This window comes from Saccopteryx leptura, chromosome X (assembly GCF_036850995.1).
Source record: "Saccopteryx leptura isolate mSacLep1 chromosome X, mSacLep1_pri_phased_curated, whole genome shotgun sequence".
Classification (NCBI taxonomy): Eukaryota; Metazoa; Chordata; class Mammalia; order Chiroptera; family Emballonuridae; genus Saccopteryx; species Saccopteryx leptura.
In genome coordinates this window covers 25107962-25120518 of record NC_089516.1, presented here as the reverse complement: position 1 = coordinate 25120518, position 12557 = coordinate 25107962, and the positions used below count along the sequence as shown (strand labels likewise).

The 12557-nt window shown below is 36.6% G+C and overlaps 1 protein-coding gene across 8 annotated transcripts in view; it reads left to right on the top strand.

The window, feature by feature from the left end:
• DMD (dystrophin) overlaps nucleotides 1–12557 on the top strand; it is a 1890745-nt gene that overhangs the window by 512765 nt on the left and 1365423 nt on the right. For all 8 annotated transcript variants that reach the window (XM_066356826.1, XM_066356825.1, XM_066356822.1 and 5 more), the window contains one exon: nucleotides 8603–8797. In XM_066356826.1, coding sequence (XP_066212923.1) covers nucleotides 8603–8797 — 195 coding nt within the window. The remainder of the gene's footprint in view (nucleotides 1–8602; nucleotides 8798–12557) is intronic.

The following is a 12557-nucleotide window of genomic DNA, read 5'->3' as shown; positions in this document are numbered from 1 at the left end:
TTCAGCTTAACAAACACAATTTAGAATGCTTTGGGAGCATTACAGTGCTTACTTCAAAACTGCAGAAACGTAAAGTCTGCCGCATTACTGTTTGACCCTTAGCTAAGAATTCGCTTTGGCTTGAGTAATTGTCTGAACTATTTTTCTAGCGTTAATTTTCTCACAATTAAATATTATTTATGTATGCATGTTTGTTCATTTCACATGTGACCATATTAAAAAAATTCCTATGTATTTCCAAACTGATCAATTGGGATATCTTATTATTTAAAAATATATACTGGATAGATACATTACAAGTTTTATGTGAAAAATTTGTGAAGAGTCAGCAAAGTTTCTAAAGATTTTTTTTCCCAAAATATTTTCTAACTGCAAGTTTTCTCATGCATTTCAGTTTGCTAATAGTCATTTTAGGTCTCCGTGAAGGGGTTAAAATTAGTATCTCTTAAAATTATCTGTATAAAAACCCCCACATAATTGTTTCTTTTTTTTGTTTGCATATAATGAGTTCCATTAATATCTGAGAGGCAACTGACGAGCCAAGATTATGTGTACTAACATTTAGCTAGTGTGCATTAAACTGGAGAAATGCCACATAGTTAAATCAGAAATGCCTTTCAATCAAAACCGCTGAATATTCCATTATGAAATATAGAAATATGATCTCTGTTTGAATTCAGGATTCAGGGAATTCCAAAATGGAAATTATTTTGCTACTGTGGACCCCAGCAATTCTAACCAAATATCTGTTTTTAAAATGATCCTTTTAAAGCTGAACGTTTCCTTTTTCACTTACTCAACAATTGTGTTCGAAGGTTACGATATGCCAGGTACCATGCCTGAGTCTTTGCTGCATTTATCTTACATTGTAAGGTAGCTAGGATGTATAACCTTATTTAATAAGTTATCGTGTTCCTTGGGGTAAGCCATATCTGTTGGTGCTTGCCTTGGAGGGGTCCAAAACACTTTCTCTTCTTTCACAGCACACTTAGTGACTAGAATTCTACTGTGTTCCTAATTTATGTTAATGTATTGAACATCCTTATTAAAATGCAGGTGTTATCTTGGGAAGGATAAGGCTTTAAACCACTCTAAGCCATTAACACATTATCCAGGTTCAGTTTATCGGTTTAATTAGATGCTAATTTAGCTTGGCCTGAAGGAATTAAGTAACTTAGGTGGTGTAGAATGGAAGAATTAACAGAAGGCAAATCAATGAGCAGGCCCAGCCAGACCCTGTCTGCGGACCCAGTGCATACCTGGCCCTTTGGAAGTAGGATCAACCTAAAACACAGTCTCTTTCCCTGGCAGCCTGCTCGGCAGAGATGCATTCTAATTTTAGAAAATAAATTAGGTGATGACAGGGGTTGCTTTTCTGCAGTATTTTACTCTGATTATGTTATGGACTTCATGGCTTTTATTCTTTTTAAGCAAAACGTAAAATATAAGCTCCTACCATTTGCTTAACGATGAATGCCATCGGAGGGTTGATCCTCCCTTGCCTGTTTTATAACTTGACATGGGTCATTTCTACAGAATGCAGTAAGGCGTGAGTTCTCCCTAAGAGCGAACACTGTCTCACTGCTATTTTCTCTTTGTAAATTCATAAGCAGTCCATTTGAACTTATTAGGCTGATTATTCGAGGTGTTTCTGACCAGGGACTAAATTGAAAGCACACAAGGCTGAATGTTGTCAGAACTCTTAATATTGCCGGCTCAGGTGTGTTGCTTGCTGCGAAACGGTGAACAGGAAAGACTACACCCGTCCCTATCTCCTGTGCAACATGTGCCTGTTCTTTGTACCCTTTATTATTTGAGTCTTTTTCCCCTCTGTGGGTTGGCGCGATATTTTTTGTGCCTAACTTCTTATTTGACATACCTTTATAGGCTTACAATTTCTAGAAAGGGTCAAGGAGAAATAAATAAGCATAGCCTAACTGTCTTTATTGTGATGATCCCTAGAAGGAAACTGAATTGTTTTTCTCTGGAGACTTTTGTGACTGGATCTACCTGTGTGAGAAAATTCATTCTTTCTCATTTCCATGTCACTTGTGAGCCATCAGAACCCACATAAAACCTTTAATCCTATTTAGAGTCTACATGCGATTTTATTATTATTTCAAAATACCTGTAATATTTAAGAATGTTCTTTTGAGGAAAGCTAATTAGGTAACTTAACAGATTTTTATACCATGACTCACTTTAAATCATTAATTACTAATCTGGTTTTATTTTGAAGGTTAGACGTCTTTTTCTTAACATTAAGAAAATTTAAAAGCCTCTATCACTGTGTTTCTTTTGTCCAGATTGTCTGTTTTTTGTTAGTTAGACTTTGAAGGCATTGATGTATCTTCTATATACCATATTGATACTAGATATATAGGTATTTTAAAGGAGTATATTACGATAATATGGCATATAGCACATTTTCCTTCTTCAACCTCTTTGACCTCATTACTCATACATGTACCAGTAACCACAACCCCCTTGAAATTTTATATCGAGGAGCGAGAAGTCACTTAAATCATGGAGAAAAAGTGGTGTTCTGAAATCTTAGGTGTAATGAACCATTTGTTTCCAAACAGATTGCCTTCATGTCATGCAGTTATGTGGCCCTTCAAGAAACAAATCTTAAATAATAAAAAGAATGTGATCACTAAAGAAGTTTCAGGGAAACCAACGTTATTTTAAAAACATTTTATGAGTGCTATGTAGGTCTACTTTCATAGCTCAATATCTCCAAACTGTTTCTAGCTTCACTTTAGGTGTTACAAAACATAGTTTTGTCCCCTAAAGATTCTTTTTAAGCATAGATTGAGCTTTTCACTTCTTAATATTAAAAATAGGGACTTTGGGGCTTTTTTCCATATCTCTTAATTTTCATTCCAAGGAAACGAGGATAGTGTATCCTTTTGGGCATATATCATTAAAAAAGAATATGAACAGAGAGAAAGGAAATGAATTAGTATGGCTACGGCAGTTCCTTGCTAATGATGCGTGAATATCTGTAATGATATAAGGTAGTAAAGAACATTAACAAAAGCAAGTTGATTTTCAAAAGGTTAGACAGGGTTTGTACACATCAGGATTCAGAAGGATATAATTATTCAAGGCAGAGTTAATGAAATTCAAATGAAAAGGCAAAATCTGAATATGAGTGCATGGATTTTGCATAAAGAAGAGAATATGAACATGATACTTCCAGTTACACTGATTTTTAAGGAACTGTCTGAAACTTTTAATAAACCAAACTAAAAGTCACTCAGTGGATATAGTTTATTCAGTATGGGCCAGCATGACTATCAAAAGAAAAAAATATATTTTAAGAAGTACCTAGTAAACTAGAACTCCAAATGTCTGATTCTTTTTTTTTTTTTTTTTTTTTTTTTGGCGACAGAGTCAGAGAGAGGGACCGATAGGGACAGACAGACAAGAAGGGAGAGAAATGAGAAGCATCAATTCTTTGTTGCAGCTCCTTAGTTGTTCATTGATTGCTTTCTCATATGTGCCTTGACCAGGGGGCTACAGCAGACTGAGTGACTCCTTGTTTGAGCCAGCAACTTTGGCCTCAAGCTGATGAGCTTTGCTCAAACCAGATGAGCCCGTGTTCAAGCTGGCAACCTCGGGGTCTCGAACCTGGGTCCTCTGCATCCCATTCTGATGGTCTATCCACTGGACCACCACCTGGTCAGGCCAGATGTCTGATTCTTGATTAAACTTTTAGCATTTCCTGTATATGAAACCTATGATACATCTCTCTATAAAAATCTATTTATATATACATCTGTATATAAAATCAGTTAGAACTTTATAACAATGGAATATTCAAAATTTATAAAACTGAGTTTCCTACAAAATGAGCTTACATTTTCCTAATGATGTCAGAGTTATTTTGAAGTATTTCTTTTTTATAAAAGTTCACAGAATTATTCCTGTGACATTTACCAGTTAACTTTTCCTATGTATGATGGCTGGATACTGTATATCAAGATGATAGGAGGAGCTAAATCCTCCAATAGATCAGTCTTCATTAAATGTCTTAAATGTGTGATATCAACCTTTTAGAATTTAACATACAAAATAAAGCGAAGTCATCGCCCACAGGTAATTGTAACTAGAAGATATTTCAGAATTATAGTATTCTAATTTATTTTCTTGTGCACAAGAAAAAAAATAGAAGATTACTTATTTAACAGTAATTAAGGATAGCAGCTATAGCAATCTTTTTATCATGCAGATGTTTTCTTTTTTTTTTTTTTTTTTTTCATTTTTCTGAAGCTGGAAACAGGGAGAGACAGTCAGACAGACTCCCGCATGCGCCCGACCGGGATCCACCCGGCACGCCCACCAGGGGCGACGCTCTGCCCACCAGGGGGCGATGCTCTGCCCATCCTGGGCGTCGCCATGTTGCGACCAGAGCCACTCTAGCGCCTGAGGCAGAGGCCACAGAGCCATCCCCAGCGCCCGGGCCATCTTTGCTCCAATGGAGCCTTGGCTGCGGGAGGGGAAGAGAGAGACAGAGAGGAAAGCGCGGCGGAGGGGTGGAGAAGCAAATGGGCGCTTCTCCTGTGTGCCCTGGCCGGGAATCGAACCCGGGTCCTCCGCATGCTAGGCCGACGCTCTACCGCTGAGCCAACCGGCCAGGGCATGCAGATGTTTTCTAAAGTGATAGTACACCTTTCTCTGTCTTTGATGGCTTCTACCAACTACAAGATTTTTTTATTATATTTCTAGATGGGTTGGAGAATCTCATCATGCCATGTCAGAGCATCAGGTGAACAGGACGTGGCATAGTTAGTCCACGTATTTCCGTAGATAGATGCCAGTTGTTCTAAGACTGATTTATGATATTCTTGAAAATGATCACAATATGCATATTAATAGATCATGCCATAGCTTTAGTATGATGGCTAATGATTCTTCGAACACTAGTACAATCGGGTTAATAAAGACTTCAACTTTAAAGAAAAAGAAAGGTAAAATTAGCTTCTAGAATTGGATAAAGAACTTTAATTATTTGAAAAATCTGGATTTAAATAGATGCCATAACTTTCTCCTAAAAGATATTTCCATTAAAATATAGGCAATAATGCATTTTCTCTTAATGTAATAATAAATATTTATTATGAATAAAAGAAGTATCAATATGTCAGTCAATATGTAATAAAATAATCTAGGACAGACACATATAGTCAAGTAGTGAAAAACTCAAGAAATGAGAAGCCAGAGTACAGTGTTTAGGGCCCTGGTCAGGAGGGTCAATGGTGGTGGACGAAGACTTGATTTGGGGAGGGGGTGATCACACAACACGGTGTACAGAGATGTGTTGTAGAATCGGGCACCTGAAACCTGTATGATTATGTTAACCAGTGTTACCCCAGTCAAATTCAATTTAAAAAAAGGGGGAAAAACTAATCAAAGGATTAGGCCTGAAGCTGATATTAGAATTAGATCTTAGTTCTAAGACACAGAATGCCAGTCTTCAGAGCTATAGGGTGAGAATTATTATTTAAATACATCTCATTTTTATGTGAAGCTTCTCTATGCAAAACCAAAAACTATTCACAAACACCAAAGAATTAGAAATTTGGTTTTTAGATTGTAGTTCAGGAAATTAAATCCCAGGCAGTAGTTAAATGTGAATTCATTTTAGCTCCTTTTCTTTATTGTATTTAACTACTCAATTAAGTTCCTTGCTACTTCAGAATTACTATATTATAAGACACCAATATGAATTTAAGACAGCTGAGAGTGTCCCAAGAGTAGGTAATGAAGATCTAGCTGACTACATTCAAATGAGTAACAGAAAGGATATATAAAGAACTTACCATCGTTTTCATTTTAAGAGAAAATGATAACAGATATCAAAACCTTTTGGAACTCACACTGATTTATTTTTTAGAGGAAATATTTATCTGTGAACTAAAGTCAGCTTTCTGATTTTTGTATTTTTTTATTAATTTTACTAGGGTGACATCAATAAGTCAGGGTACATATGTTCAAAGAAAACATGTCCAGGTTATCTTGTCGATCAATTACGTTGCATACCCATCACCCAGAGTCAGATTGTCCTCCGTCACCTTCTATCTAGTTTTCTTTGTGCCCCTCCCCCTCCCCCCCATAACCGCCATACTCATCAATTTTTTAAAGTGAGACTCAGATGTTTTGTAAACATTTTGAAGGTATGTCTCATTGTAAAACAACTCTTTTAAGACTATACTTTGAAGGATCATTTCTATAGTTCATAAAACAACTCTTTTGATTAAATAAAAATACATACATACATAAATATATATATACATACAGACAGAGAAACTACTACTGGTCTTTTACACAACTTCGTCCCTAATAACAGAAACTATTATTCTATAGAAACTTGCAAGTATAAAATGGCTACAATTGAAAAGAAAGATTGCACCAGTATATAAAAATGATATAGAAAATAGTCTTGTTTCAGATAATGTGAAACTATTGTTCCCTCTAGAATTGAAGTGACTGATGCAAATAAGATAGATAAATTTATTAACTTGGGTATTTTTATTAAGAACAATAGTCCCCAGTTTAATGGAATGTATGAAAGTCACAGTAAATTTGCTTGACTTGCATTGTTAACTCTACTGGTTAGTGCTAAGCCTAATGTGTCAGTGAAAGTTGCAAATTCAAAGAGCCTGCTGATTTATTTTTCTTTTAAACTGGTAAAATGGTTTGCAGGGAAGAAATTCAGGATCTGGAATTAAAATCCTGTGGTTAAATCTATCAATTCTCCTCCTCAAACTCTAGCCCCAAATTCTGACATTATTTTAAAAGGAAAAGTAGAAGTGTATGTAGAGTATCATTCCATTGATCATGAAGGCATATGGGTCAGGTACGTGGTTTATGTTCTGCACTTTAAACCAAACTTTCTAAAAGGTATCATTATGTAATTTAAGCTAATTTGTATAATTCCGTGTATTTCTGGGCCATGGGTAGATGAGTCATCTAAATTAGAATTATTTTTATATCTTACAAGAATTTAGTACCAAAAGCCTGGACCTGAGGAATGAAAAAGAAAGCAGAAATGGACCAGCTTCTAATTTTACTCATCTTTGTGTGGCTCTAGTCTGGGATGCTCAGCTCCATCTAATTACAGTACTGCGAAAATGAGAATGGTCTTGTCACGAAGGTCGTGCAGGAAGAAATGGCTGTGTTAACATGCCTGTCCTCAGAACTGCCCCAGAGCCCCTGCACCGAACCCCCCAGCTCACCCCATCAGCAGGACAGTGACAGTTGATCAATGCACACCAAATTTACAGGGAAACTCATTTCAATTACAAGAATTTTGCTGTTTATACAGGGTGGGGAAAGAGGAGGTTTACAGTTGTTCATATGGAAAATAACATAATAGTGAATAGATGATAACACAAGAATAAACTTTTGCTTACCGCTCTAAACTTGCTGTATTTCCCGATGTATAAGACGCATTCTTTTCCTAAAAATTTGGGGTCTAAAACCTGGATGTGACTTATACAGTGGTTGTAGATTTTTTACTTGCATTTTCCATTTCTTCGTGCTTGTTTTTGCGCTCATTTTTGAAGACAGTGATTCCTAATCAGACACAGATGAGGACAAGCTAATGGATGGGAGTTTTGACAGTGATGAGGAGTTGTATAAATTTTATGATGAATAAAACTTGAGTTTAATAACTTTATGTAATACAGTTTTTTTCAAATTTCAAGCCCCAAAGTTAAGATGTGTCTTATACTTGGGAACGTTTTCTACATGGGTAAATATGATACTTTTGTCCATTATACTGTGGTGAAAAGAGAACATAAGTCATGCATGTTTTTGAATTTGCATATCAAGCGGTATCTTTTTCTTGTTCTTATAAGGAGTAGCGAAAGAGGCACTAGTGGCCAGTTGCAAAAGGACTCTGAGCTTCAAATACCCATCACATCTAGCCCTTGAATGCCCAGGAGGAAAGTATAGATGGAGGAGGAGAGGCTGATGCTCCCGTAGTGTTAGGGTTTTCTGGAGTTCTTATTAAAATGTGAATCCTACCCTCAGTCTTGATCTTGTACCTTAATCAGCTTAACTTCCTCAGAAACTAGCATCAGAGACAGGAACTGATGTCTGGCATTTGGAGAAGAGGGGTGCTTCCTAAGAAAGAACATATCAGCCAAAAATATGTTGCTCCTCTTGTACCTCAATCAAGATTAGGGTAAAGAAGTATAGGTAATATTTCTTTGGCATGAATACCATAGATGTAGACCCCTCCCATCCTACCCCGTACTGAGTGTTTTAAGAACCTTAAAATTACATTTTAAAAACCAGTTTTAAAAATTAGCATTTTCTCAGGGCAAAACTGCCCTTCTCACAGTTTTATGGCTCTTCAACTTTCATTGTTTTATCCATGGTTCTAATGTCTATGTATCTCTTATTATGAAAGGTTCTAACACTTTTTAGAAGATGAGAATATATAAATAATGACCTTTTTATTAGGCTTATGCATTTTTATCCACTTTCAGCCCTTTGCCAGCTATAAACTGGAATCATTGTAAACTCAGTAGAAGTCTTTTCATTCTTAGGAAGCTAAAAGAATTGTTCTTTTGTATATCTATACCAGCACACAGTCCGGGAAGAGTCAGTGATGGTGATGACCGAAGACATGCCTTTGGAAATTTCTTATGTGCCTTCTACTTATCTGACTGAGATCACTCATGTCTCACAAGCTCTATCAGAAGTGGAACAGCTTCTTAACGCTCCTGAGCTCTGTGCTAAAGATTGCGAAGATCTCTTCAAGCAAGAGGAGTCTCTGAAGGTAAAAGCAAAGCACTTTCATTTAGATTTTACACATTGATCGTTGGCAGTACCAAAACAATTGACTTAAGTGTATAAAGTGAAGGCATTCTGACTTACACATGGAATTCTTAAAACACTATCTAGGATGGTTAGCTTTAGAAATCTGTGTGTAAAGAAAATGTAAGTCGGAAAGGTATTTTATAATATAGTATATGATCTTTAGTGGCCTCTTAAAACAAAAGACTCCACAAAAATAATGGTTGGACATGCATTCATTCGAAGCTGGAAGGACTTGCTAAAAACCAAGCTTTGATAGAGGAATGATTTATTCCCAAATGATACATTTCTTTCTTGTCTTCTCTTAGAAACGGGGAAATTAGATGAGGTTTTAGATTATATCTATTGTACATTGTTTAAATTTTATATTGTCCACTAAAACATACATATTCAATTTCAAATTAGTGTCAGTATCAATACTCTACTATATAGAAACTAATTGAATTGAAAGCAATAACATATTTTCTTTGAAATTACCAGGCCAAGGCTACCAACCAAAGCCAGCTTTTTTCAGATGAACAGCTACAAGTTCTGCATTCCAAGCTAAGACAAGGCATGATAAGGAAATAGACTTTGAGGTTTAGAGGGAAGTATCTGAAGATAAATGAATATAACAGTGAGGAAATGTCAAGATAATTCTTGGGATTGTACATTTCACACTCAAAATGAAATATTTGAGCCAGAGCTTGGTATTTTCCAATGCAAATTGCATCAAATTATAAACAGAAAATAAGTTTGCTCTCAGTAGCACCTATTAGCCAAACTATTTTACATTCTAAGTAAGTTTCTTGAAAGCTCATTCTGTATCACACATTTATCGGCATAAATATACAAATAGAGCTATTTTTTTGGTCTTGGAGATCAGAGTTGCAATATCTTGAGTGACTTGAGTTTTAGATCTTACATTATATCAACAAAACTATAAAATTGCACACTAAAGTCAGGAAGTGCTGCATGGGTCTCTGGAATCACTCCATCCACTTCCATGTGGTGTCGTTTTTTTTTTTATCTTTGAAGTAAAAGTGAAATGGTTGGTGAGTACAGCAAAGAGAAGAAATGCAATCAGTTGATCAAGGAGAGGTGCCGGCACTCTGGTCGTTATTCACACTAGCTAATTTCTCATGACAGCACAGTTTGTGAGTTCATCATTGTCATTCAACACGTAAATCACTGCTAATGAGCTAATAATATTCATTCCTTTCCATGTTCGCGGGCATATGGGTCAGGAGAGCGGTGACCCTAAACTTATTAAGTTGCCAATTGTTTTCATACATCTTAACCTGGCACACTCAGAATGACATGCCCCGGGCTTCATTCATAGCGAACCATGTGCTCTTCCAGGTGTATTTAATAGTATTATCGCTGACACGGATTGGGATGGTATTGATTGTCGTGTTTTGTAAAAAGGCATTGCAGATTTAATTTAAATGGGTTATTGAATCCTCATTAGATATAGTTTTGGGCATAATTCCATCTCACTCCCAACACATCTCCCTCAGCAAGCACGTGGGCTTCCCACCTTTGTGGGCTTTTTGAAAGGGGATCGTTTTGATCTCAGTCTTTTCAATGAATATGTATTTCCTCTTAAAGGCATTCATCTTTGTCATTATCCAGTAGTAAAAATAGAAAAGGAACGCATAAATTGTACAGCTGCTGTTTGGGAAGGTTAGAAATTAAATTGTGGTTGATTTTGTTCCTGACAGATTTGCATGAATCAAATTATAGAACTGTAGTAGGTATCACTGTGGTTTAACATACATATTTCTTTCAAGGGCAATACAACACAAATAACGTGTGATAAGCTAAAATCATTACTTTCTGAACAAAGAATAACCAATACAGCACATGTGATTTTCATAGAGTTATTGAATTGGGAAGCTGACTAATCTTTTTGCCAAGGTTTAAGCAGATATACACCTATTTGCATACAGAAATCTGCATTTAGTAGCCAGTACAGTAGCTAAGGCACAGGTAGCGATAGAAGAGGAACATGTACCTAAGTAATATTTATTGTTACATCAAAGCCAATATTCGTATTGTGAATCAGTTGATTGTGAATGTTTATATGTAAAATGGTAATAGCATTCATCACATAAATAGTAGTCCGTAATTTTGAAAGAATTAATTCTTTTAAAGTTTCGATCAGTATTAATCAGTATTAAGAATAGCTTGCACTTTATTTTTAAGAAAAAATCAATTATCGATAAAATTTCATAAAACATATGTATGTATACTGCTAAATTCCCTAATCTTGTTTTAAAGTATTTTGGGTGAAAGAGAGTAGTGTGTTAGTCTCCAGGGGCCTGGGGGAGGGGTCAGAGGAGTTGCTGTTCCGTGCTATAACGTTTCAGTTAGGCAAGATTAAGTTCTGGAAGTCTGCTATCCAACATTGTAGCTATAGTAACAGTAATATATTGTGCACTTAAAATTTTGTTAAGAAGGTAGATTACATGTGAGGTATTCTTATCTCCCACCAAAAAATAAAAAAATAAAAATAAGCATAAACAAAGAGATTTTTAGCATCACAATTTTCAAAAGTTGTCCCCTTAAGAGCTCTGCAAATTTAAACTCTTATTAAGAAAGCAGAAATGATTCATTAAGAGGCCAAATGAAAAGCATTTATCCTAATACCACCACGTACCCGAACGCTGCAGTCCCATCGGAGTATGGCCTCACCCATACCCCGTCCACAGTAACCATTCCCTGCGCTCTGACTAGCAGCTGCCGACTTCAAGTTCCTGGGACTCGTTGCCTTATGGCTCTCTCTAGTCCCTAAACTAAACAAAACCCTCTCAACAAACCTCATCCAAAGACATGTGGCTTTCAGTAGATAAATAACACTGCTCGTTCACATCTTCAGTTGGGGTAAATCTGAGGCATGTTGTACAGTCTGATTTGAAGCTCCCCATCAAGGGCTGGGGTTCAGGATCGAGACCCCATTGTACACAGCAGAAACCTTCCGCATATTATACTCTTCCCTGGCTTCCTCTCATACCCTCCCCACTCCCTTTCCACTGCTTCCTGACATCATTTCCAAGTAAAGCATCTGCATGCACATTCTACTCAGGGTCTGTTGATAGGGGAACTCAACTAGGGCAGTTCTGAAGGAAATAATGCCACCTGTACCGTTTATTCAGCTCTTGCCAACAGAAACCCTATTGGCATTGCTAAAGGCAAATTTTTAGGTCAAAAATAAGAGTATAGCCTGAACCAGGATGGTAACTGGGTTTTAGCAAATGGCCGAGGGAATGGAAATCAACTTTTATATAGTGCTTAGGCACTCGTGCAACATGTGCCTATGTTAACTCATTGCATTTTCCTCCAAACTCTTTGCAGCATCTAAGATTATTATCCCCATTTTACATATAAAGAAACTGAAGAAATGGAAAGTAACTGGACAAAATTCATAGTTAGCATTGGCAGGGCAAGGACTTGAACGCAAGCGCAGTAACTCATGATGTACTCTGTTAACCAGTATCTACACCACCTGTTAGCTAGCTGTTTCTTGGGTGCTATGTTGAGCAGAACAAGCGTGAACTTCAGCAAAACCTGGTAGAATACTGAGGTCTGTCAGGCTCAGGCCATAAGGAAAGGTCCTGGGTTCTAATTCCATCTTCAGTCATGCCACCTTGAGGAGATTGCAAAAAAGGCAGGAAGAACTAGAGGGAAGGAGAGAGGAAAAGAAATAGGAGAAAAGAAAGCTGGAAGAAGTAAAGAACATG